Below are 27,876 nucleotides of genomic sequence, written 5' to 3' on the forward strand. Positions count from 1 at the left end.
TGAACATTTGAAAAGCTCACACCATCAGCCGTGATGTTGTGGGGGGTTCGCAGCGCAGTAGGCTCGTTTTAAAACCAACAGAGGAGGTGATTTCAGGAGTACGGTGGCATATTTCAATGGGAATTAACTGGAATTCAAAGAAGCAAATGGGAATACATCTCAAGTTTACAGCTTGTAAAAATAATTTATTGCATTATTGGGAGTAAAACAACCAGATTTTATGCATGTACACTTTTTTTTACTGTTCCTCACAATCAAGCAGCATACTGCTTACTGCCAGGGTATTGAGGGCAACACCTCCCCCCCTCCCCCACATGCACTCTGCATTCTTCCACAGATGATTTCCACAACACCCCCCCCCCACCCCCCCACATGCACTTTGCATTCCTCCACAGATGATTTCCACAACCCCAGGCTATTGAAGCCACACATTCGAACCCACAGATCACCGAAGGTCAAGCACGAGTTGATTATTGTTTTGCAAATATTTCTCTTTATGATAAAAGCACGTTTTAATACTCATGTTTCGCGTATGATGTTTAAATCCAAATGCCAGTTAATTCACACGGAAAGCGTCAAATTTGGAATATTTTACTTGGAATCTATTGAGCCACCTCAGGAGCACCTGTACTGGTTGTCCAGCTGCACGCCGCCGTACATCTTGAATCTGCTGCTGCCCCAGCTCAACACGTTCCCCACCACGGTGCTGTTCCTCCCGCACACAAACTGGTCTCGGATCTCCGCGGTGGTCAGCACGTAGTCCCACACGTTCACGTCCGTCATCTTACCCACGAAGGCGTCCGAGTCGGAGATCCCCAGCACCCCGTCCTGGTCTTTGCCCAACACGAACGCGCCGGCGAGGTTGATGCTGTGGCCGCTCTGCAGGTGCCTCTGCTCCCCCACCCTGCCGTTGATCCACAGGTCCACCCCACCCGAGTGGGACGACCAGGTGACGCAGTAGTTGGTCCAGTCCTGGGTCGTGAAGCTGTGCGGCATGTTGACAAACTCGTCGCCGATCCAGAGGCCCACCTCCCTCGCATTCGTGTCCTCGCTGATGGAGACCATCAGCTCGTTGTCGCGGCCGCCGCTGGAGTAGGAGATGACGGTGTGGACCCCCGGGGCCCCGAGGAGAACGTGCATGCAGACCGTGAAGGCGTCCAGATCCATGCGGTGGAGGGGAGCCAGAGCATAGCTGACAGAGTTTCTGTCTTCAAAGTTGAGCACCAGAGGAAAGAGTTCCCCGTGCTCTGGAGAAGAAAGACAAGGAAAAACATCTTTAAAGCGTGGTGTGGTTTTAAAAGCTAATGGGCAGACGGTACGGTGAAATAATTTGGATTCTCTTTAGACAAAGAGTCGGGTTTTCTGTTTGTTTTGCTATGAAATGTTACACTCAAGTCTACCCCAGCCCCTAGAAAAAACACCTTTTCTTTTTTTTGGGGAAATTTAATTAGCTTTTTTCTTAGTTTTTGTCCTCGAAAAGCTTTACCTTGACTGAGAATAAAAGGTTTTTGGTTGATTTTTTTCTTCACTTACATGGTTTTATTTTTGTTTTAAACAGATTCCTCTCATTTGAACCATATAAGAGAGGATTTAAGGGAAACACATCAGCAATATAAAACACACGACAGCAGCTTGCAAAGAGGACAATGTCAGACTGTTACAGCCAGATCTCAATATTAAAGATCTTCAGTGAGTAACTTTCAACCTTAATGCTTTTGAAAACTAATATACATGTCTTCTTTGACAAAGTCCATCAAGATGGTTTTTAAGTCATAAAAAAGGATGTTTCTTGCAGAACTGCTTCATCAGATTACTTCTGCTAAAGCTGATCACGAGACAGACTGAAACTCGCCATCTTTTTTATTTATTAAAGATACTTATTAAGGCATATAATAAATTCAGCAGGTCCAGTCTGGCACTCATCAGGTGTTCCTAATCATGACTGGTCAACATTGAGCTCAGTTCAACCCAATAGCTCCACAATCCATCAAAATGGGGGGGGGTTCTACCCAGATAATCAGATTGAATCTTGAGCCTCAAGATTTGTGTGTTGTCATCAACCCAAACACACACAAAGCAGAAGTGGCCAGTGTTGTGTGTGTTGTGTGTATGTCATCCATTGATTTTTAAAGTCCAAACTCTGATATTCAGCTGTGTGTTTATTGTGAGTGTATTTTTTATTATTATTATTGAAAAAAAAATGCTATTGTTGGGTGATATGTGCAAAAAAAGACTGTACCATATTTGGAAGGCCTTGATCTGGAGATTCCTAGAGAGGAATAAATAAAAATGGTTACAGAGGTCAAAGGGAGATCTTCCATCATGCGCTCAGATCCAACAGTTTCAAGCACCTGAATACATATTCTTTCCAAGAGACGTGATCATATCCTCGATCTTCAGGAGCTTAGATTCGATTTCATCTTGCTGACAAAACGCTGCGGAGGCAAATAAAAGCAGAAAAGAAAATGACTGAAATGAAAAAAAAACAAAAAAAAAACAAGATCTGCAGATTCACTGGGTTTCTGAGGAATCGGTGATTGGCGCGTCACCACGCACTTCCTTTCCCAAAGCGTGGCAGGAAGGAAGACTCCACGACGCGGTCATTGAGCGGCTGAGCGATGCGGTAATCATTCCACAGGGTCTTGTTTTCCAGGTCCATCAGAGTGCCCTCCAGCTTCCTGATCTGGGTGCAGCACAAAGAGGGCAAGGGTAATGAAACCAGTAAGACCACTTCCAGTTAGGGCTTGCTGTCTCCACGTGTTTTTTGTTTCCCTCTCCCCACCCCTCCCGTCATACCTGGTTGTGTGACAGAGTGATGGGCGTGTCGAACACGGTCCAGATGATGCTCTCGAAGCAGGGGGGCGTGGTGAGGGAGCCCTCGTACCTGAAGAAGTGGCTGAGGTTCTCCGGGAGCATGGAGCGCACGTCGATGCTGGATATGTTCATGCTCTGACCTGACGGGGACGCAACGTCAGAGTCAAAGGAGCTCTGAGGAGGTCGAGCTGCGAAGAGGAGAACTCACCTGCGTACTTGATTTTCTCCAGGTTGGATATGAAGTCGCTGTAATAGGTGTTCTCAAAGTGACCATACTGGAAATGAAGCAGAAAGTCTTGGCTTACTTTACTCGTGTCAAGTGAAAAACCACCTTGTTACTCCCGCAGTTTTGCTTCGTACAGTCACGCGCTGTGACGACTTTACGTCTGGGTGCTTAAAAATCCTGCTTGGCGAGACTATAAAATCAAAACAAATGTCTCTTACAAATGTCAATCGTTTGTTTAACAAAACAACTGTTCAAACGGGCTCAAGTCATGTTCTGAATTGTACAGAGATTTGGGCTCCAAACCAGGTCATGGAAAATGGATAATTAGAGGTTCTGATGTCACTTCAGGATCCAGGATTCACGTGGATAGATTATTTGCACGCGATTAATTGATCTGTTGCAATAAACCGCTGATCAATTAATCGCCTGTTAAATAAAAATGAGGATGATCCTTTTCATTCTGACAGGTAATATTTGTTTGAAGGACTTCATAATCCATTTTATTTCTGTCTTATTTATTGCTTTTGGTGCTTTTTTTTGTTTTAGCTTGGATTATTTAAAAATACACCCCAGTTCCAGGACTAGAGAGGTTTGGTCAAGAGGTTGAAAGCAGTTAAAATATTACCTAAAATAGAGACTTGTAATCTTAATCTAGTTTACCTGGTCCAGGAGGTTTAAATTGGATCAAATTCAAAGACACTTCACTAATCTTAAAGGTAAATTGAATGTGGTTGTAAGATGTTATTCAAGGTCTGAGTTAATACTAAATCAGGACAAGGTGAGGTTTATCTCCACCTGGGAAGATATTTACCGCTTTAACCTTTCACCATAAAAACCTAGCATTTCACGGAGGGATGTTTTGCCAAATTGAAATTTAATTTGCCCCCAAAGCAGCATTTCTCCTTTCAGAATCAAATTGTCCAACAGAGACGGACAGACTGCTCTGCGCTGCTGTCAGCGTGGATGCCGGCTGAGGCGTTGCCGCAGCAACGACCTCAAAGGACGGGGGAGGAAGTGTCTCAGAGGTCAGACTTGTCGCAGACTGCTGGATAAAACTCTCTTTCAACGAGTCGGTGCTCAGCCAAATACTCAATAAAGCCTTCGATACATTATGGCAAAAACAATCAACTTCAAAGACCACCGGATTACTATTTATATGTATTTCTCTTTTTAGCACAAAGACGTCTTTGAAACCTCCTCCAACAGAACAAAAGCTCATTTTTCTTCTCATGCTTTTTAAAAATATTATTATTATTTTCTTTTCTGAGGTGAATAAGGTGCCGAACTGAACAGACAAGCAGAGGAAGAAGTGTTTGTGCTCACGTACATCATAGACAAAGGCGAGCACTGCCAAGCCGTCCGACTTATCTTTGGCCTCAGAGAAGCTCTTGTACTTGTCAGAATTATAATGAACAACGTGGAGCTGCAGGGGGAAGGAGAAAACAAAGAACACATTAAGTTTGAACTGAAAAAACAAAAACAAAAAAAAACTGCTTTACTGTTGCTTTCATCGTCCACCCACCTCCGCCATGTAGCGGCTGCCGTCTATGGTGTGCTCCGCCCCGCTCTCCTCCAGGTCCAGGCCGCCCCAGTGCAGGTGCATCTGGACAGCTGTGAACTTACCCGGGAGGCCGTTGGTGATTGTCATGGAGGGAGGCAGGTCGATTTGAACTGAAGCCAGCATAAAGATTTCATCACCGATCATGAATACTTTACAGTACAGCTGTTGAGTTTCAGACGTTTACAGATGGCATGAAACAAACGAGAAGACAGACTTTGTACTGTGTCTCATTTATATATATATATATATATATATATATATATATATATATATGTGCATCGTATATGGCTCACTATCAGGGCAAAAATTAAGCTAAACATGAGCCAAAACTTTCAGCTCAATTTTCAGTCATTTCTGCTCTTTATCACTCTTACCTGTGTGCCCGTTGTTGGTCATGCGGAAGTTTCCCTTCTGAGGGCCATACCCGCTCAGCTCCAGCTGCAGCATGTTTTGGTTGAACTTGACGTTGCGCCGCTGGATGTCAATCGGCGACTGCTTCTTGCCTCCACATGCTGGGTATTTGGTTGCCCAGTGCCTCTGATCCAAGGCTCCCTCTGCGTTGAAAACAGGCAGACATTTATCCACCGTCAGAAATAATAATAATATTTAAAGAAAAAAAAAAGGTACACACCACTGGAATACCATGCACGATTCCAAATATTAGCATGGATCATGTTACGACTGTTTGTGGAAAGATAAATAAAAAAAAGAGCGCATAGAACTTGTTCAACTGGATGTTGCCGGTGCGGGATATTGGATATTCTGTGGCGAATAAACCAATAATATTGGGTTGTTCGCCACAGAAATGTTAACAGCAGCTGCTCTGTCCAACTACCAGTATAATTTGTTCCGATGGATGTGTCCTAACAAGCTCCAAATGCCGCAGCGGTAGTTTTCCAAAATGTACTTGGCAGATGTAAGGCGCATGGAAATTCAACACCCAGGATTCACGTAAAAATGTAAAAAATCGTAATAAACTCACTCGAGTTACAAAAAAACAAACAAACAAACAAACAAACAAAAAACATCAACAACAAAAGTTTTTTTTCACCTACTCTGTGTCCTACGTAAAGTCTAATCCGCGCGGCGCTACTTTACGCGTGTTTTGCGCACCAGGACAGCCAGCTTCAATCATGTAAAACAGGACTTTAATGATTATATTCAAAAAGCGGAAAGGAAGCCCACCTTGGTATGTCCAGTGTATATCAGTATGGGCTCCGGCATTAACCAGGCACACAAGAGCGGCTGAGATAAACGCGGAGAGGATCTCCATCACTGCGCCCCGGATCCGTCACGCAGGACACTGACAGCCCGCGGAGGGCTGCTCTCTGCATTTAACCCACATGTGGTGAGGGGAGGTGTTGCGCTCTGCTGAAACCGCCCAGGGCGCTCCTCAGCAATGCCAAAGTGACTGGAAAAGGCAGCAATCTGACGTAGTCAGACTCTGAAATGTGTTCCTAATTTAGTTCAGGATTTGAAAGAAAATGCAAGTGGCTGTTGTAGTCAGAACATTTGCAATTTGTGCAGAGAACAAATTTGGTCTCTATAGTTGTTTTTTGTTTGTTTGTTTTAAAGAATCGTGTATTGGATGAACATATCTCTACATTTATTACCCTTTCTCTTCTGGAAAAGTCTCTTTTGTAACTCTCCAGTTGTTGACAGGTGTGACAAAAATGTGCTCAGACTAACATAAGTATGCTATAGGACTTCAAAGGAAGCTGAACAAGCGGAGTCATGCCAATGTCACTGTTGGTGCAAACCTAAAACATTCTGAGAAAAAAAAAAAAAAAAAAAAAGAGGACAGATCCAGGTTGATAAAGCCATCCCATTATCATGTGATCTGTAACACTGAATTACAGACCACCACCTTGCGCATCAGTTGCAACATGCGTTACCTGAGATGCCCGACCTGTTGACAACTTGATTTCCTTCTCGAGTGTGTGAGGACGCAGCCCTCGGATGTTGTAATAGGAAAAATTAATAAGCAATTTTCATTGGATTTCTCAATGATATATTTTTACCTGGAGACCAACCAAAAGGTGAACGTGTGTTTGACAAATGCTTTTCAACCGCTGCATGTTAAAAAATAACCCTGGGTTGCTTTGTTCCTTATTTCGATTGTAGCATATATGTATCATTCCTCCATTTTATTTCCCCCAGTATCTTAGTTTACTCCATTCTCTTGCAAAAGAGGTTTTTAATCTCAATGGAATTTTCCTGGTGAAATAAAAGTTAAGTAAAACCACCTAATTAATCTCATGTGATTCACTCCATTTTCTTCAGCTAACATTTCCTTTTCAGTCTGGTCCATAGTCCTCTCTTGTTCTCAGGTTCGGCTGATGGCCTTGGCTCAATGTTTCCTTTTCAGTGTCGGGTTATATAGATGAAACCTCCTCAAAGGTCTTGGCATGTGTTCTTCTCTCTTCAGGTTGTGACTTCTTCCTCCTTTCCAGTCTGCGGCTGCCAGGACGACAACGTGTGTGTCCAAATGATAAACGATGTTTAGTTTTCAGGCCCAGTGTGTCTGACTCAGAGTATCCAAACAACGGTTCTTTAGTCTTGGAGAGTCCAGTTTATAGCTGCTTCTTTACTCTGAGTGTCCCACCGACACCTTTTCAGTCTCTGCGTGTCGGTTTAGTCAGTTTTCCTTGAGGCCTCAGTTTTATTGTCCTTTTCACAACGTTTACGGCTCAGTTAGTCCCACCTGCCTTGTCTCCTTTTCCATAATCACCGCTCCCATTAGAGTTTCAGGAGCTCTTTGTCAGTTTACAACAACAAACGTAGGTTTACCACCTGTTGGACAGCTTTTGTTACCACCACTGTTGAAATGTATTCACCCTCTGGTGTTGCTGCCAGTTTTTTTTAATTGTTTGAAGTTTTGGATATGGAGTTTTATTTCATATCTTTCTACCAACCTGGAAACCTTATCTAAAGAATCACTTGGCTCACTTCAACACAAAAAATAGAGAAAATATTGAGAAGATACTCAAAAGCATAAGATAAAAACATTGAAACATCCCGAATGTATTCTAATATGAAGCTGGAAGTGAGGGTGAGATTTCTTTTAGCAGCGATGCCTTTGGTCCTTTATATTTGGTTTCACCACTACTGGCCCCCTGGTAATGGCTTTTTCCAAAGGACACTTGTACCTTGAACACAACATTGTCACAGACAAAAACTGTGAGCCAAACAAAGCTCCCACACTGCAGGGAGTTATTGATGTTTCATGCTGCTTTAGTGGGTTTTATTGGCAAGTAAATCTACCAAATGGCATAGTGGGAACCTGAAATATGAACCTCTGATGGTACAACTGAATGCTTCTTGAAGATCACCAGAGAGAAAAAAAAAATACTTTGCTGAGTCTGGTGACACACACACGACATTTTAAACAACAACAACAAAAAAACCATTTTGGATTCTCTCTGCAGATGCTTCCTGGTCTCTTCTTCTTTCCATGAGCTCCGTCATGCAAGATTGCTACCTAAAGCCATCCTGGCACAGCTGATGCACTTGAATGAATGAGTGCAGTTAACTGGAGGAACAGTAAAGCTTTTGTCACAGAGACTAGATAAATAAGGAACCTAATCCGCTGCAGGGTAAGACACCCTGAGTTTGCTTTGTGTCAGCTCAAAGTCTGCCTCAGTGAAGTGAGGAAGAGCGAAGGCCATCGTTACTTCACCATTGTTATGTTTTACATTTTTCTTGACCCTGTCGTTATGGTTATAGGTGCTGTCATGGCGAGAAGTACGTTTCTATGACTCTCGGTGAGTCATGGAAAAACTTTTATCTGTTCCTTCAATAAGGTTTAAATGAGAAAGTAGCAGCTTGAAGCTGCTGATCAAATGTGAGTTTATACAATGACAAGAAGAGGAAGGGAGGAGAAAAGCTTTGACCTTCAGGGAGCAATTCTTGCTGGCTGCTCATCAATCTAAGAAGGGTTAAAAGGCCATTTCCAAACTGGTAAACATTTTAAGCAGCTACCGATCTTCACTTCAATGCAACCTTCACGGAAATGTGAAAAACAAACAAAATAATCTCTATATGTCAGACAACAGGCCACGGTTATAGTTTTCTGCATGGCTTCTTGGACAGTATTGCAAAAGCAAGCCAGAACCTCTCAAAGAAAGAAAAAAAACCTCAAGATTTCTGCAACGGTCCTCTTTGGGCAGATAAGAGAAAGATGTTATCATGTCTTAATGCACCGCACCGTGTTTGCAACCCAAAAACAGGAAAGCAACTATCAGGCATGATGGGAGATTGAAGATATTGGCTTGTTTTGCAGCCACGTGACCTACCGGCCTTCCAGTTACTAAATTATCCATAAACTCATCTTCGTACCAAAGTATTATAGAGTCATGAAGTTTTCAGTCCTTCAGCTGGAGGTTTACCCAGCATGAGTACTGCAGCAAGACAATGCAGCAAACCTTAAGAAAAAGATGAAGAAAAAAAGGATTAGATATGAATAATAATGATTGCTTCATGTTATTGCTGATCCAGTTGTTTTTACAGCCTCTTCCTTCATGGAGTTTACACGGAGTTATCGACACGTTTTTCCCACCACCGTAAATATCGTCTCGCAACAAAAACGTCCGTCCCTGCAAAGAACTCGATTGATTTATTAATGTTTGAAATGTTCTTACGGTCTGGAAAACAAACATCGTCGGATGATTTGTGGAGTCCCTGTAAATGAATTGTTTTTGAAAAGCTGTAACCCTCTCCAACGCATACATTATTGCTCTTAGACACAAAAAGATGCAAAACAAGCAAGAAAACAAATCCAGTTGAAGGAATCTTGATTTTTTTCTTTATTTTTTTTCTTTAAAGTTGCTTAGACAAAAGCTCAAAAGCTTAGACAAAAAGCTGTGGTGCAAATTCCTCAACAGTAAGCAAGAAGTCTTAAAAAAAAATTAAAAAATCTGTTAAATCATCCAATAGACTAATTGGATTAAAAACGTTCCTTTCTCATGTGCTATCTGTGGTTCATTAACAGCAGTTGCTTTAATATTGGGTCAAAAACAACTAAAAGCTAAATTATAAGGGAACCAGTATACCAGATCATTTTGGGCAAAGGAGACATGAAAGACTGTCCTACGCACAAAGAGTGAGATCATTAAGAAGCCACAGACATGATGCCCCTCAGTGTCTAACTAAACAAGAACCCTGGCTGTCATCTTCCCCAGTAAATTACCAGGTTCATCTCCACCATGACCACAATTATGGTTTTTAACATCTTAAGGACATTATCAGGATCACAGTAAGAAGCCAGGACCAAACTGCCCATTTAAAGCCAACATGTTTCAGCAAAGAAGAAGAGATGCACACACACAAAAAAACAAGCTTAGTTCTCTTGTCAGATGGTTTTATTTAAAAGTATCCTGAAATGGAGAATGAGCTTCTTACCAAAACATAAAGTTACAGTGAGTGATCTGTCCTGCAGGTTTTAAAGAAATTGTCCTGAAAACTACCCAACCGTTTCATTTTCAACCAGTTCTTGTTCTAATGTTACCTTTTTTTGTTGTTGTTGTTGTTGTTTTTGCAAGATCACTGCACTGTAGTTTTCCACAGCGATTGAACACATCTGGCTTTGTCCTCGTTTTGTTCACCCATGTTGTAAAATATTTTCTCCCCTGCTTAGGGTGCAGATTTGCCAGTATGAATTTCTTTCTTTCAGGATAAATATTCTATAGTCAACATATCAGCCTTATGCTCTAAATGCTAAAATCCAACAAATGGCATGCAGACTTAACGGTGTGACTGCGATCAGGTATGTCAGGCTGTGAATGAATATTTGTACCACGTGACTGAAAAGTTAAAACCTTACAAAGAAACTGCAACCATTGAAAAAGAGATTTATAGCCACAGGGTGCATTTATTGCTTTGGACCAAGCGTAAGCTTTGATTTAACCATCATTGTATAAAATGCAATGATGACAAAAGTTTTTTAATTTACTTGTAGTTTCCTTTATAGTGACAAACGCAGCATCCATCGCAAGACACAGCTTAAAAATTCTTCCCCAGAGTCACTCCATTGTTCTATTTGCAAAGAAAATTAGGCAAATATTTCTCTCCAGATGAGGAAAGCTGGTTGAGACAAACTGAAAATGACTCAAGCTGAGGGACTTTCATTTGTAAAACGATTTGGAAGCCATGAATACTTCTCCTTCCTCCTTTAGTCACGCACTACTTGTGTTGTGTGTTCACATAAAATCTGAATAAAGTACATTAAAGCTGTTTACAGGGAAAATAAACCCCGGCACATTTTTTTTTTAAATGGCTTTTATACTGTTTCAGTTCAAATATTCCTTCCAGAAATTACAGCAAAAATCATCCAAGCGAAGCAGGTCAACAGTCTTTCCCCGAGCTTACACCACCTTGTCAAATACATCAGCTGGTTGTTGGGGAACCAGAGTCACGTTGTTTGTACAAAATGCATTGTTGATCCAGCAACCTGGATCGAGGGAAGGAGCTGACGAGTCGAGAAGTTCAGCTTTGTTTACCATAACTAAAAGAAGTCCGCTGAGCGTGAAGATCCATTGCTCTTTCCCAGCAACGCCCTGCTCTCAAAGCAACACATGTTCACGCCTGAAAGTTGCCCAGTGCAGCCAGTCTGTCAGCAATTCAGCTCCTCTCCTCTGGAAAACACGTCTTTTGTTGTTAGTGCCGCAAGGAAGCCGGTGCTTTATGAAGCATTCCTCAAAAGAATCCCATTAATGCATTATTTCAATTGTTTATTCTATTTAAAAGCTTAAGCTTCTCAACTCTTGAGTCACAAGAGCCTTTAATGATTTCAACACTTGCCGTAACACCGTACATTTTGGCCGATACATCTCGGTAGGTTGTTTTTATAAAAGTGGAAAGATCAAGGAATGTGTCACTTGCAACCGTCGTTTAACCAAACATCCTCTTTTGTGTTTCATTTATTGACCGACCAATAAATTTACATAACTGTGAAGAAGATTGTCTATCTGAATGATGTTTACTCTTTCTGCAATGCAAAAGTAGTTAGTTTAAGAGTTGCTTTTCGTGTTGTGGTTTTGCAGAAAATTGTCTTTGCTCTACAGCTCAGCTGCATGCATCCAACGCAGCCCTGTTGCTCTTTTCATCTAAGACCAGACAAGACTCTGAATAAGCAAAGTTCACACTTTACCACTTTTTCACACTTAAGCACTTTTCACACCCATTTTGCGTCAAAATGTCACAAGTTCCCTTCCAGGCAGAAACTGTGACCACAGCTGACTACAGCAAACCTCGCTGGGTTTTTTTTTTGCAAACACTTTTTGTGAAGGATCAATGCTACAACCAAATGATTGATACGAGCAGCATAGATTAATGCCATGTCACATATGTTAACATATCTCAAGTTCTCTCAACTCACTCAAAGTTAATATCAATCGACATTAATAAAAACCATCAATCCATTTAGTATAAATTTAGAAAGAGTAGGCAAAGTCTGTTTGTTAGCACTGTCTACATCCAAAGTATAAAATTGTCCTCTAAGGTATTATAAGAAAACTCATCAGGTGTGTTGAAGTAGAGATACATCTAAAAGTTGCAGGAGACCGGCCCTCGAGGGCCCCTGAGTATGAAGACTGCTCTAGATTGGCATTCGGAAAGAGAAGTGTCCATTTCAACTACACATGATGTGTTCATTCAAACAGATTGAAAACCATATTAAACTTGATTTCTCCACTTTAATTACATTTTTGTGTCACCTGGATTAACCTGGCTTGTCTGTTGCTTACAAGTTTTTCCCAGATTCTTTGCAGTCTTTCCCAGGGGGTTATTGTTACAGGAAGAGCTAAACAGCCATGTCTTGTTTCCTGGTGATGATGCCTTAACTTCGCAACTGATCTTGAAAGCGTTGATGAATTATGCAAAACCCATAAGCTAATTATTCTTCGGTTAGTGGTCAGCTTACTGGCAAGTTCCAGCGCAAGTGCTGCTACTTCTGCATGACAGCCATAGACTCGTATTTCGCATAAGAGGGTTGATTTTGCTTGAGTTCTGTATAAAACCTACAACTTTCAGGCTGTTGTCTTAATGCATGTTGCGTTACTGTTCTTACATTATCATTATTAACTATAAAAGTTCACATCTTTACATTCTTCATGTTGGTTTTGTGGTTCAAGTTGTTGTAATAGTTAATGAGTGTGTTGAGGTACACATACTAGGTACGTTAGTTACTCTATTTGGATGTGTTTGTTTGTGATCATCAGTATAGGAACATCAGCAGACTGGGCTGTGTGGTTGTGCTAAAAGTCTACCGCAGGTCCGCTGCAACAAAGTGGCGTGAGATGTTCTGTGAGTGTGTGTGTGAGCGGTGGTGTTGCTGGGGAAGTGGTATGTGTTTGGGTTGTTTGGGTAGAGAAGGCCCAGCTGTGAGAGGCATCCTTTGCTGCCATTATGCTGCAAGTCCAGAGATGTTATTGCGCAAGCTAAGGGACTTTCTAGGCTGCAGCCTCCCTTAGTGGTGACTGGTGGCACTTACATTTACACAAGCAGCAGCAAAAACATTGTTTTTTAAAATATGGAGAAAACTCCACACAGAATGTTGTTAGACATGAGGCTATTATAGAGTAACACTAGTGTCTCTTAAAAGTACCAGCTTTTTCTGTTGAATAAAAAAAAAGACACCATAACTAATAATTTCAAAACTTTTTCCACATTCGATTTGACATTTATTCTGTGCATATCACCTAAAAATAGAAACGTGTTAGGAAGGAAAAAGTACAAAAGACACCTGATTGCACACATTAATTCTTATTGTTAGATGACGTAGTAGTGGTACACTGTCATGTTTTGCGGTTGTAGAGTGGTGAGGTAGACGGTGGTTTAATGAAGAATAACGCACAAAATCCAGGCAGCACAGGTGAGCAGAAGGCTGGGAGCTCAGAACTGGTAGCAACAGGAAACCCAGCTAGAGACGACGGCATTAGACAAAGACCCGCCAAGGAAACAAGAGACATGGGTGGATTTAAATACACAGAGGGTGATCAGGAGAGCGAGACACAGCTGGGATCATTCAAGGGTAGATGGGATGACACGGAAACTCAACAGAACACATAAACCTAAATAAACACACAGAAAAACAGCAAAACCTATCATATCTCATATTGACTTTGTAATATTTGTCTGCTCTCCTTTGCTAAGCTTGTCCAAATCTATCAGATTGTGACGACCTGTCCTGTACACATTCTTCTCCAGTGTGTCACCAAATTTTGAGCTCTGGCTCAAGACTTTCCAAACTGGAATTTTCCACTTTTGTTTTTTACAAAATTGGAAAACAAAAGTGCTTCCTGTTGAAAACTAAAATTCCTCTTCATTTTCAACATTCTCACCAACAACTGAAGGTCCTATGTAAAAAGCTTTTTAGGACTAGGTGGAAATAACTTTCATCCCATCTTTCCATATGTGAGGATCAAGTCATAGAATATTATATTATATGCTCATATTATATTCTCATATGAATATTGCATGACGTCCAAATTCTTATATCTGTTGCACATTTTTAGTTTACCTACCAGGGCCAAGAGCAAAGAATACAGCAGCACAAAAATATTCTAAGAACCTTCTGGGTTTTATCTGTCATGTCTTCAATGATCCACCAGGGGTCTCTAGAGTTTAAGTCTCCAGTCAGCAACCTGCTGCTCATTTGTTTCTTTCGATTCAACACGTCTAATTATATTATCTGATTACCCTCTCTTTCCTCCATACCAGGCTTATTGTGGCAACTTAGTTATTTTCCAGGTTGAAATTATGTATTTTAATCTAAGTGTTTGGTTAATCTGGACTTTTCAAACGCCAGACGTCCTAATTTAGACAAGAAATTTCTGAATTAATCTACAAATAACTCTTGAGGGAATACTCACATCTAACTATGTGTGTGAAATTAGTTTGGTGTGTGACTTTTGTGAGCACCAGGGGGCGCATCTGACTTTAAAACATTGCAGTCTCAAGGTCATTGCAGCAGTCATTCCTCTCTGTTGTTCCTGCTATTGATGCCGCACGCTGTGGACTGCGCAGCTGCAGAGTCATTGTGTCATAAAGAGACTAGACTGCAGCTTGGCAGAGGGGGAAACCCGCAAATTATTCATTATGACTAATTAAAATAATTTCCTGAGTGCAGTTTGTGAAAAAGAAAAATCAAAGCTTGGTGATTGAATCTGAAGGTTAAGAACTTTATTTTTATACTCACCCGTTGTCAGTACGTTTTAAATCAACAGAAAACGTGTTACTTGAAGTGCACGTCTCACGCTGGGTGAAGTGATTCATTTCCGCATTTCCATTCATTTCGTGGGTTTTTTTTAATGAGCAGGGGTGGGGGGCACTGCCAGGAAACGAGACCACAACTAACATGTGACCAACAACGAAACACTGAGTGGGGAGATCCCTGCCTGCTCCTCTGCACGTACTCACTTCTGCGTCATCTTTCTTTCCGCATTCTCCATCATTGAATTTATATGACTTAAAACAAGTAAAACCATGCATTTCTCAGCATTCGTTTTATTTAACACAGTAGAGTAAAGCCAACCTGTACTGTGTTTGTTTGTGTTGTTCTTTTAGATGATGCTTCAATTAAGAAAATCCGCATCTTCGTCTCGTTCAAGTAGGATGTACGGCAAGCTATTGCACCATATAATACACTGACGTCAGCCAAACACGTTTGCCACATGTTAACCATTCTTATTCCAAACTAGAATATACAGTTTTATTTTTGTGAGTCTTTGGCTTTCGGATAGCAGATGTAGTTTTAAAAAAGAATAAAAAAAATTAAAAGGAAAGAAACTTGTATTCTAGATATCCACGTTCAATTGTTAATCATGCTTTTCATATTAGATTGCTGAGCCACTGCTGCCAACACATGGCCCTGTCTTTCAGTGTTAAACCCTGTCTTTCTCCTAGACAAGGCTATTACCTGAGCTTTTGCTGTGACTAACTGTATGTGCTCTATTTAATCATGTAGCATTTAAAACCGACACAAAGCTCATGATGTGTTTCTCTACTAGATGAACCACTAATTGAGCAACTACTTCCATTAACTTCTTATTTTAAACAGTGCTTCTGTTTATTTTTCACCAATTTAAAAAATAAACTACACTTTACTAAGTTGTTTGATTGATATAATGAACTGGAATGTATTTGACTTTAAATACATTTCTCTGACTGGATGGAATGTAGGTGTTTTTTTTGTTAAGTGCCTCGAGGCAGCGTATTATGGATTGATACAATACAAATAAATGTAACCGAATATAAATGTCATACTATGTAATACAATGATTCTATGCCCCTTTTTCGTGGTGGTTTCATAACTTTTCTCAGTACCAATATGGCATTTTCCTTAAAATACTTACCAACCAAAGTGCGGTTTGATTATATGTTATAACGGCCTGCCCTAAACTCCTGACGGTGAACGTGCTTTCTCACTCCTGCTCCTCTGCGTGGTGACTCAGTTTCAGCCAATCAGGTCGCGTTATTCCTGATTCCGTCCACTTATCATCCGGCACTCGGCGTCACGAGCGCCTTCTCTGCCTGCCCGCACGAGAGAGAGACAGCACCGTCCTTGCACACAGTTAGGCCGGAAAGGTAACTTTAACTGCGTTTTGCCGCTTTTTCTTTCTACTTTGACCAAGCTCTTATTACTTATTAACTCTTATGCATGGCTACTACGTGTCATATGTTAATATTATCACTTTATTCTCTTCTCAAAATCTACATTATGGTTTTTGTCGTCGACCGCATCCTCGGACGCTTGTCCTTGGGTTAGCCGACGCCTAAACGGTTAGCTGATGATTTCCCAGCTCGGACAGCTTTCCTCCTCTTCTGCTCAGGGTTTGGTATCTTCAGGATGCAGCAGCCTGTAGCACATCGTCTATTTTTAAACCAGGCCGTCAGCTGTATGGATGTCTCGCTCCATTTAGAGCCGCAGTGTGCGGAGGGGAACAGGAGGTGTCAGGTTGCGGGTCCACCTTGCAGTGGACGCGCCTCTCCATTTTGTTTGAAAAACGTTATCAAGAGGCTGTTGTTCGGCGGTGTTTGGAGAACACGGTGGTGCCACACTAGTTGGACTACTAGTTGAATGCAGCAGGGGCGGAGGCGTGTCTCCTACACGAAAAAGAAAATTACTTTGCAGCAAGTCGGTACAGGCTCCAGTGTCTGTTTCAGGCAGTGTTAGTTTCCATCGAATGGACAGCTATAGGGTTCTAACATTACTATTGACTCATCCGGTTCAGTAATTAACTTTATTTGGTCTTTCATGATTTTCATTACTCTATTTCAACCCTTTAGTTCTTCAGAAAGTATAAGGTGTCTTCATTTCTCAATGGATGCCATTTTGTTATCCTCAGGTAGCTCTCCTGCTTATTCCGTAAAGTGTTTAAAGGCGTGGATGACTTCAATATCACATATGTCAATTATGGAAAGTGGAGGTGGTAGTTATTTAAATTTGAAACACTGTTTCCCAACAGATGGACTGATGAGGCTTTTCCAGGCTGATGCTGATTAAAGGTTTTGTTTTCTTATGCTATCTGTAACCAATCCTAACTTGGCTTCATTATAAACCTGGTGAAATGGATTCCAGCTTTCTTAATTGGGGTAGTTTGAATCAAACAGACAATCTAAATTGTACAATTATCTCAGTTTTTTTGAGTGTAGCTAACCCTATGTGAAAGCTAAACACAGACACTCTTAGTCTGAGCAATTTGTTGCTTTGCTTGACTTTTCAGATTTTTATCCCCTTTTTTTTCAAACTGGTATTAAATCCAGCAACTTTCCTTTTGTCATTGGAGACTTTATTGGCGACAACGCTCTGGGCCTCTGCCACATCCTGAAAGCACTGCAGTCAGTCTGACGGCCGTTCAACACCATACCATCACCAGCAGTCAGAGCAGAGGAGACTCCTCCCACTCCATGTCTACATTGCAAATAAATCGCCTGTTTGATCCGTGTTCCTGGTTCAGATGCATTTAAGAAATAAGGAAAAAAATAATCTTTTTCCAACCTTTGCCTGATTGACTGCATCTCTATTTTCAGTACCTAAATGCAGTTTACTTGCTCAAATCTAGGAACCCTTCATGTCCAGTCTAATAGATAATTGATGGATCTGCAACTCAATCTACACTCAGACCACAGTAAAATCAGATTTGATCACAATGGTCAGATTTGGTTCATTTTATGGTAGCTGGCTAAAAGTAATTAAAAGAATCAATGGTGGTGTTTAGCCTCAGGTTACTTTAGCCTTTCTGTTTGAGTGTGCACTGTTGGCAAATTTCCAATCAGGCTTTTATTTGCAGCGCTTTCAATTGGTTCTGATCCGGCTGCAGAGCCTGGATTTGGAGCGGTTTACATGGACAGAGTGCTAATCAATAAACCGCTCCAGGCGTCATGGCCAGACATCCCGACTGAAAACCCTCTCTGACCTCTCCTACTGCAACGGCCAGAGATTAGGGCACCACTCAGCTCTCCAGTCCATATCATTTTAATAAAAAAAAAGGACCAAACATTTCCTTTCTGCCTGGTCACGCTCCCATTGTCTGCTACGTTTGCTATTAAATACTGCAGTTTAAAACGGTTGCGTAATTATTGGCAGTAGAGGACGCTTGTGCAAGAATGTTGAAGCTGTGTGCGATACAGCACGTCAAATAAACTGAATGAACATGCAGAGATTATTCTGTTGCAGGAAGCCACACCTCTCTGACTCCAACAGAACCTCCGTGCTGGTCAGACTGCATCAGTCTGGTGGCGTGTGCAGCTCAAGACATAATAAGAACATTGATCCGGAGTGCATTCTCTGATTACTTTTTGCCAAGTCATTGTTTACTCTGCTGTGAGACTGCAGTGTGGCTGCCCACTCTCCTGCAGAGCTGCATTAAATTAACAAGCATTTACTTTTTTTTTGCTCCCAAACAGATAAAGAACGATGTCTATCCTCAAGATCCACGCTCGTGAGATTTTTGACTCCCGTGGTAATCCCACTGTGGAAGTTGACCTGTACACCAAGAAAGGTATTCCTGTCTGTCTTACTGTAAGGCTCATCTATAATCCCTACATATTGCTGATGTTTGCCGCCTAAGATAATTTACATTCTAACATTTCAGTCTTGATGGTTAGAAATTTGGGGTTTTACCGTTTACCAAGCCTGGAAATGTCTGCAAAATTTTAATCCAGCTCTTTATTCCATATTCCTATGTCTTAGAGATGTTTTGGAAGTTTCTCATTTCTGGGGCGTGTAGATCTAAATGCCCACTCATTAACACTTTTCTTTAAATCACACATGGTATTCTTTTAATGATCTCTAACCAGGCACACGATAATCCAGTCCATGTTTGACGAGATTAAAGTCTCCAAGGCTCTGAAATAGAAGTGGACCAATACAACTAAATCTTAAATGACTGTATTTCAGAATCGATACCAGATTTATTCTGTTTTCCCACAAAAACAGGGAATTTGATTTCAGTTCTGCTTTGCTCTCAGATAATGCAACAAAAAGGAAATAAAAACTGTTGTAAATATATCAAACTATTTTCACGAAAGAGACAAATTTGAATGTGACTGTCTGGGGAAGGAAACTGTAGTAGCTTGTTTTTTTTTTTTTTTTTTTTGTTTGTTTTTTTTTTTTACAAATGGCGCTCTGTACCACCAACCTGAAGGTAAATGTTTAAATGATTTATGTTCAGGATGTGTGGGGTCTGCAGAGAGTTTAGTTTTTTTTTTTCCCTCGATGTAGAGAAAGTGAGCCCTGATGATCTAAACCTTATTGTTTTTAGCTATGGACTCAATTAGAATCTTAATTGCCAGGTCTGTCATTTATTAATCTCAGTTAATATATTCATTGTTAGAGTTGAGGGTGTCTGTGCTTTCTGCAATATATTTTGTGTTGAGATTCTTGCTTAGCTTCAGTGGTGGCCCAACTCCTTTTTTCTCAGAACAATAGTCTTTTCCAGAGTCATCAGTTTATGTTTTTTGAAGCAAAAAATATCGTCCATTACAGTTTGCGAATGTCTGTTATGCATCAGATTTATGGTTGGATTTATGGAAATGCACTCGAAACATTAAAATGCTGAAAACTAGAAGTTAAGATTTTTTTTTTTTTTTCCCCCTGAAAGTTTGTATTCGATAAAGTTTTGGGACCTTATTCTTTGTTTCATAAATGGAAATAATTTAGTAATTCTTCACTTTTCATTTAATTCAAAACCACTTCCATCAACGAACCTGCTGCAGATTTCTGTCTGCAGGAACACGACTAGCTACCAGCCAGGTGTAGAAGAAAACTGAAGTTCAGTACTGGCCTGAAAACCTTAAAATAGTTTTTTAATTCTTTATCCTGCAATGAAGATGTCTTCCTGGAAAGTATGTCATAAGCCGAGGACAGTTCAGCTGGTTGTTGACCTGGTGCAGCTGCAGAGTAGATCAGGTAAACCGAATGTTTGAAAATAGCTCCTGTAACTTCACAGGGCATCCGCAGCGCACTGTTACTGTAACGGCTCTGGATCATAACACAATGCAGCATTTTTACCAAGACTCTGAATTTATTTGGGATTAAAGGTGGGACAATCTGTCAAAAATGATGTTTCATCTTTTCTCTTTGATTGGCATGAAGAAAACATGTCTATAAATGCATCAACAAGATGTTCTTTGCAGCTTTCGTAGTTTAATGAAAATCAAAATTCAATAGCATATGTTTTACCCCATAAATTAGGGTAACTTTTTTGTTAGTTTCTTTCTCTTTACCCTCTAAAGTTGAACTGGGAAGTCAAACATCAAATAAAATGATAAACCTGTTTTGGCCTAGAAAAGTAATCTGTTTAAAGTCTTTGAATTAAATTGCTTTGCTCAGTTGAGCTGTAAATTATTCAACCTTTGGCTGAGGTTTAGATTTGTTAATTTAATCAATGGCCTGCCCACCATTTATTATTATTATTTTGTATCGGATTGAGGTCATTTCTGTTCTTTGGGTTGAAACAAAGGAAGTTGCTCAACTTCCTGAAATGTCCTGAGAATGTTAATGAAGCAACCTGAATGACCACTGACATGGAAGAGTTGGACTGGCCTGAAAAACCCTGCAGAGCTACTCTACAGCCATCTTTTCCTCAGCTTAGGGTGGCTGTCATGTTCTGTGAACTGTGAAACTTGTCTATTTTTACTTTTCTTTTTTTTTTTTTTATTAGATAAAGACGGCCTTTTAAGTCCAGCAGCTGTGTTTTGACAGCAGCCAAACCCCAGAGAGCGTCTGCTGCATCCAGTCAGGCCGTTGTTAGTGTGCCTTTTCATGTCCTCCTGGACATTTCCACCATCTTTTTGCTAACCTGTAGAACTGTATGTAAACAGCCTGCGTTTTATTCAGCCAGCTTTTACTCTTACTGCGTTTGGCAGATGAAGAGGCAAAGCCCCTGATTTATGGCCTGATTGGCTGCAGCTTCCTGCTGCTGCCTGCCGATTTCTAGCTGCAGATGATTTGTTGAGCATTAGCTTAGGGCCTCGACAGCGACTGTGCCCCCCTTGGCCTAAGCACTAAATCCCCTCAGACTACAATCTCTGCTGCTCCACTGAGTAAAACGAATAATTCTTCTTTTTTTTTTTAAGGTTTTCATTCACTTGACTGAAGTGGGTTTGAGTTTGTGTTGGCAGTACTTGATATCCTGCCACAAATTTTCTGCACATGCTCAGTTGGTGGGTTTTTTTTTGTTTTTTTTATTCACTTATTACATCACCGCCATCTGCAGTACGACTCCCTCCCTGCGTGTTTTATTCCCCTCTGACTGGAGGGGACAAATATTTGTGCTTTTTCCTCACTGTGGTGTTGACCACAGGGTTCAGGTGTTTCAGATTGTGCACCAGAGAATTACAATTTAGGAAGCAGGCTGCCTTGGTGAAATTGTATTTAAATGCTGCTTTCTTTATCCAGGAGGCAGCATTTGTAAACCCAAATGTCTTGTTTAAGGTCTCTTCAGGGCTGCAGTCCCCAGCGGTGCTTCCACAGGTATCTATGAAGCTCTAGAGCTCCGCGACAATGACAAAACACGCTACATGGGCAAAGGTAACTTATCTCTGTTTGTTCTCTCTCTAAACTCTGGTCACTTCTGTCCTTTTGCAACCTTTCAGCTCATTTCAACACTCCTATAAACTCTTGCGCTCTTTCTTCATCATGTTTTCTTTTCAATTTCCCCATTTCTGTTCCTCCTGTTAGGAGTCAAAAGAGCTGTTAAATATATAAATGAGTTCTTGGCGCCTGCGTTATGTAACCAGGTAAATAAAGTGGAAAATAAGGGTGACTCTCTGCACTGCACAGCAGCATGGAGAATGAGTTTGCTTCTGGAGACTAATGTCTGTCAGGCACTAACAGATGTTCACAGCAGATGTTCACAGATTAAAAAAAAAACAAACAAAGTAAATGGTGGAATAAACTGCTGAATTAGTGGATAATATTTTAATAATTTACTCATACATTGATATAAATCGGATGCTCTGTGTTCATCTGTGTGGCCTGAGTTGCATGGTCTTCTCCTGTCTGTCAGTCATGGTCTGCTTGTCCCTTGCAGGTGTCTCTAAAGCTGTTGAGCATATCAATAAAACTATTGCACCTGCACTGGTCAGCAAGGTAGGACCATTCATTGTTTGGATAATTTGTTTGAAAACCAGTTTAACTGAACATATTTTAACCAGATGACTAACTTTACAGTTTAGCCATGTAAAATTATCCTTTATTACCAATAACTTTCACCTCTTGTGTCTAAAAATAACGTGCATTAGTAAAGTTAGAGCAGTAACGTTCTCAGATGGTGAACTTGACTGTGTGTGCTCCTAACCAACAAGTCAAACCAGTTTAATTTTAATTGCTCTAGTTGAACTTGTCCTGTTGTGTCTGAATCCAGGATGTGAGCGTTGTGGAGCAGGAGAAGATCGACAAGCTGATGTTGGACATGGATGGCACAGAAAACAAGTGTAAGATGCTTACAAATCTTGTCACTACACTCTTGTGAGTTTTAAAAGTCTTGATGCTTTTACATCACATTAAAATGGTTCCCTTCCTTCCCTCAGCCAAGTTTGGTGCTAATGCCATCCTGGGCGTCTCCCTGGCTGTGTGCAAGGCTGGTGCAGCAGAGAAAGGCGTTCCGCTCTACCGCCACATTGCTGACCTGGCTGGCAACCCCGATGTCATCCTCCCTGTGCCCGTCAGTATCCAGAGAGGATTCATCCCCAAACATCGTCCGATCCAAAAAGCCATTGCACTCGAAAGCTGATCCATTTCTGCTTCGCTTTAGGCCTTCAATGTCATCAACGGCGGCTCCCATGCAGGCAACAAGCTGGCCATGCAGGAGTTCATGATCTTGCCTGTCGGCGCCAGCAACTTCAAGGACGCCATGCGCATCGGTGCCGAGGTCTACCACAACCTGAAGAACGTCATCAAGGAGAAATACGGCAAGGACGCCACCAACGTGGGGGATGAGGGCGGCTTCGCCCCCAACATCCTGGAAAACAAAGAAGGTGTGAAAAACGCAGGAGGTTGCATAATCCTGAACAGAAATTAATACTAGGGCTGAAAGGATTAATCAGATTAATTACAATGACGAATCAATAATTGAATGATCGACTAATTTAGTAGCCACTTTATCAACTGAACTACATGGACTCCATAAAACAGAGTCAGCTGTAATTAAGCCAGAACTGTTCATAAACGTACGTTTTGGATTTGAGTGTCTGTAAATAAGCCCTACCTAAACTCACTTGGTGTAGATGTTTTTAATGATCCATTATTAAGCACCATTTGCTTTCTACTTAATTGGTTAATTAAAAAGAATTGCCACATTAGCCTTGTACTGTACTGGTAAGTCGAGCAGAAAGAGCTCAGCATTTCACGTTTCATTTTGTTGCATACAATAACTGAAGAAGTGCTGTATTAGATTTTGTAATTGCTTTTATTTGTGCTCTTCTAATATTTTATAGAATAATCCTAAGATCAGTATAATGTTTCAATTTTTTAAATTAACTTAATTGTCAAAAATGATTACTAAAATAGTCATTATCTGCAATCCTACTTAAGTTTGCATATTTCAAAATAAAAGCATTAATTTGACTTATGCGTTGCTAGTTTCTGACTTCAGCTGTGAGCTTCTGTGGCAAATCTCTCAATTAGAGGTTAAAATCCTGAAATGTTTTTGCTCGTCTGTAGCTCTGGAGCTGCTGAAGAACGCCATCGCCAAGGCCGGCTACACCGACAAGATCGTCATCGGCATGGATGTGGCTGCCTCCGAATTCTTCAAGGGTGGCAAGTATGACCTGGACTTCAAGTCTCCAGATGACCCCAGCCGCTACATCACCCCTGACAAGCTGGCTGACCTCTACAAGAGCTTCGTTAAGGATTACCCAGGTGAGTTTTTTTTTTTTTTTTTTTAACACCCGCTCCTTTTTTATTGGGGAACAAAAAATGGCAGCAGCAGCGACTTTACGTCAAAATACCAAACATCTAACGTTCTGTCTCAGTCGTTTCCATCGAGGACCCATTTGACCAGGACGACTGGGAGGCATGGACCAAATTCACAGCCAGCACCAGCATCCAGGTGGTGGGAGACGACCTCACAGTCACCAACCCCAAACGTATCGCCAAGGGCGTCGCCGACAAAGCCTGCAACTGCCTGCTGCTCAAGGTCAACCAGATCGGCTCTGTCACAGAGTCCCTGCAGGCGTGAGTGCCCACAACACGGCGGTCCTGTTGACGAAATTCAAAGCAGTAAATGCACTTTGAGCAGTTTGAAACATTCACCCTTTGTTTTAGCTGCAAGATGGCCCAGAGCAATGGCTGGGGGGTGATGGTGAGCCACCGCTCCGGAGAGACCGAGGACACCTTCATCGCTGACCTCGTAGTGGGCCTCTGCACTGGACAGGTAATCGATTTAACTCTGACGATGCAAATAAAACTGTCATTGTTCACGTCGAAATCCAATCAGGGTTTGTGATAAAGTGCAATGTGTGATTAAAAACCTAAATTTGGAAAATGTTGCATACTGTTGAAACCAGATGTTTTCATACACGTAGCAAAGCTGTATTAGGACTGAGATTTAACTTTTCAGGTTGAAGTTAAATTGGACTAATTGTTCTTGTTTTAGACCAGAAAAATCTCTAAAGTAAAGTTTGAGCAGAAAGTTAATTTACCCTAACATGATTTGTTTGGATTGTTTTAATGTGACAAATTTTTATTCCTAGTGGCTCAATGACTTGCTGATCAGTGTAACTGAAATAAAAGTTCTTGTATTCAATACTTTATACATTATTGAAACTACGGGCATTTTTTTGTTAGTGACATCTCAAAACATAAAATTGAGATGTCTGATTTTGCTATATTATAGTTTACTTTGTCCCACAACGAACCAACACTAATAAACTATATTGAACTGTCGTTTCTAAAAAATTATTTTTATCTAAATGCTTGAATTTTACTGTGTGAAGTGTATGAACTCTGGGTAATGTATTGCTAAACTTGCAGATCAAGACTGGCGCTCCTTGCCGATCCGAGCGTTTGGCCAAGTACAACCAGCTCCTGAGGTGAGGCTTTCCCACAAACCTCCACAAATCCTAAATGAATTCCTCGATTTCCCGAGTCTGAAACGGTCGTTACTTTCTCTCAGGATTGAGGAGGAGCTTGGTGACAAGGCCCGTTTTGCCGGCAAGAACTTCAGGCGCCCCATCTGAACCGGGTCAGCTTCCTCGGGCCACTGCGTGTTCATTGCTCATAAATAATCCCCCAAACATATTCGCCACACTAGGTTTACCTGCCCTATATGGAGTGAAGATGGAAAAGACGCCTCTATTATCCAAGGTCCAAGACTGCGGCGTGGAAAAGCGGTGCTGTGTTCCAGTACAGCCATGTGGCTCAGCTCATCTGCAAAATATGCTTTAGTGTTGGTCCTTGTTGGTGTCCGTTATGTGATTTCTTTAAGCCTCATGTGAGTTGTAGTGATTGTGGTTCTCTGATTATTTGAGCAAAGGTAACTCTAGCAGGGATCTGCCTGAAGCAGTGGCAAGAGCTCTGTATGTTCAATGTTCCGCCTCTGACAAGGTCTTGTGTTGCTATAAGCCCCTACAGAAATATGTAATAAATAATATAGTTTCAAAAGTGTCTGGTTCTTATTCCTTTCCTCCTGTGCACAAACATTCTGCATCATGATTAAAATATTATTCACTGGAGGAGCATTTACCCAAAAACTAAAGCTTTCCTGTATAAACCATTTCCTCAGTGCTGCAAGTCTGTGAGCTGGTTGAAACTTGAGCTGAGGCCTGTGAGACTCCATTTCTGTCCGTCCCCTGGGTGCAGGAATCTGAATGCTCGGTGTGAGTTCTTTCTACTGAGAATTGCAAAGATAAATGAGGCTCTATTAACTAGTGGCATCGGTCTGCTGGGTTTGTGCCACACCAATTTAATTTGAGGCCTTCCTGAACTTGTCTACATTGTTTAACCATCGAGGAGATATTTTTTTTTTCTTTCTTGCCCTAAATGTTATCAAAACAAAACGGGTAGTCTGAGTTTATTTTGTTTTGTCTTTTTACATTGAAATAAAAGGCAACGCTTATGGATTTAAAACCAACTGTAATGCTAAATTTATTCAACGAGCCAGGGTGCAGGAGCAATTTCACAAAGGAGTTAAAACTTCAACGTCCTTTAAGTTTTTGGTGCCATCTTGTGGTCATAGTGTTAAAATGCAGCTACCATTCACAGACGGTCTAACGTCAGAAAACTGCGGGACGTAGCAGATGTAGCGTAAATGAAACGTGAATCGGACAGGGGGGTTGCCTTCTAAAAAATGTCTAGAGATGGCGTGTACTGACGTTTGGTAATAAAGTTTATCAATTTGAATCGAGAAATCGTTAATTTAGAGTACCGCTCGTCATGCCTTAATCAATAGACTAAAAGTTTTTTTTTTTTTTTTTTTTTTTACTGACGTAGCCTACTTCAAGAATTTACTCTAATAAAAATACCACCAAATAAAGCTAAAGTAGAATGACATTTGATATATTAGAAATTACGTAATCAGGCAATGCGCTGCAACTTTAGATAATTTAAAACTAAAACATGACAATTACAAAATAACATTGATGGCAGATTAATCACTTATTCCAAATTTGTTTTAACATACACCTACAGTAAGTACTGTATAAATATCAAAGTGCTTGCAGGGTCTTTGTGTACTGTCTACTGTTTAAGAAAACTAAAGACAAACCAGAAGTTTCATTTGGTGTTTAAATTAAACAATAGTTTGTGTTTAAATGAAACTTAAACACCAATAGGTTCCATTGGTGTTTAAGAGAAAGTAAAAAAACAACAAAAAAACAACTTGATCCACTAGATAAAGTAAAACAAGTTTGACCATCATTCAGTGAAGTTACTAGGGAGAGAATTACTACATCCTCTTTGTGGAGAGAAGAAATATTGTTCCTGCTTCCCAGGATTTAAGCAAATCATCAATAGCAGTTCCTGATATACTGACTGCAGCCAAACAACCTCATTTGTTGTGCAGGCATGAAAGGCCTTTTATACTCTGGAAGTAATGTAACTTTTTGGACAGACTGTGTCTGTAGGCGAGAGCTGCCTTTCTGTTTTCCCTCGTTTATGTGATTGTTAAGAAGGTTACTTTAAAAAGGGTTTTTCCCCACTTGCAATTAGGTAAGGTAATTTAATTTTCTTTTAGGGTTGTTTTGTTTATGTTGGCTTATGTGAGCTTTTTTTGAAGGTAAATGGCAGCCTCAGCATCAGAAACTAGACAGCGTAGATGCCATCTTAGTCCCTTACAAACTCCAGAGCAGCCAGGGGACGCAACAGGAAACAAGCATCGAGAAACGGTACTCAAGTAATAGAAGCAATAATTAATGTTACTCAAATAGAAGTAAAAAGTATAGTGGCGTAAAACTACTCCTAATAGCACAAAAAGTTACTAAAGTAAGTGTTGCTAGTTGCTACCAACCTCTGCTAATTGGTACACGACTTAGCCAGGGTGGGTCCTGATAATACATCTCACAATTTCAGCAAGGAAATGTGTTAAATAAGGGTAGATTTCCTCTAAATTGTGTTAAAGCTGCACATCTACACTCTACAATCCCACATTTGGGTGAACGTACCTTACAACATACATGCTATGAATCTCTTTGGGAACCTATCAACAAGCTAATAGTGACACTTGTTAAATGTTTCAGTACTTTCCAGAAACGGCAGAGCTCCTTTCTAGCACCAACCGTACTTTTAAGAAGTTTTCAAATTTTGTGGGAGCAGTAAAAAGAAGTTTCAAGAAAG

General features: G+C 40.8%; 2 protein-coding genes across 3 annotated transcripts; one reads left to right on the plus strand and one right to left on the minus strand.

Moving 5' to 3' along the window:
- Positions 1-159: 159 nt before the first annotated feature.
- On the minus strand, positions 160-5,944 carry ca6 (carbonic anhydrase VI). The gene is made up of 10 exons (XM_044122400.1): positions 5,787-5,944; positions 4,976-5,155; positions 4,563-4,711; positions 4,368-4,463; positions 3,023-3,089; positions 2,797-2,954; positions 2,557-2,683; positions 2,352-2,435; positions 2,240-2,269; positions 160-1,247 (listed from the first exon to the last, which is right to left on the minus strand). The coding sequence occupies exons 1-10, from the start codon at positions 5,872-5,874 to the stop codon at positions 616-618; spliced, it is 1,611 nt and encodes a 536-aa protein (XP_043978335.1). The 5' UTR covers positions 5,875-5,944; the 3' UTR covers positions 160-615.
- Positions 5,945-16,041: 10,097 nt separating this feature from the next.
- Positions 16,042-25,707, plus strand: eno1a (enolase 1a, (alpha)). Of its 2 annotated transcripts, none has more exons than XM_044122450.1 (12): positions 16,042-16,184; positions 18,507-18,601; positions 21,538-21,633; positions 22,136-22,194; positions 22,469-22,538; positions 22,635-22,768; positions 22,859-23,081; positions 23,767-23,964; positions 24,078-24,279; positions 24,370-24,478; positions 25,078-25,136; positions 25,220-25,707. In XM_044122450.1, the coding sequence occupies exons 2-12, from the start codon at positions 18,517-18,519 to the stop codon at positions 25,281-25,283; spliced, it is 1,299 nt and encodes a 432-aa protein (XP_043978385.1). In that variant the 5' UTR covers positions 16,042-16,184; positions 18,507-18,516; the 3' UTR covers positions 25,284-25,707. The 2 variants fall into 2 exon arrangements, with proteins under 2 accessions (XP_043978385.1, XP_043978377.1); XM_044122442.1 differs by lacking the exon at positions 22,136-22,194 and adding an exon at positions 21,784-21,842 and having other exon boundaries at positions 16,052-16,184.
- Positions 25,708-27,876: the final 2,169 nt, after the last annotated feature.

This window comes from Gambusia affinis, linkage group LG01 (assembly GCF_019740435.1).
Source record: "Gambusia affinis linkage group LG01, SWU_Gaff_1.0, whole genome shotgun sequence".
Taxonomy (NCBI): domain Eukaryota; kingdom Metazoa; phylum Chordata; class Actinopteri; order Cyprinodontiformes; family Poeciliidae; genus Gambusia; species Gambusia affinis.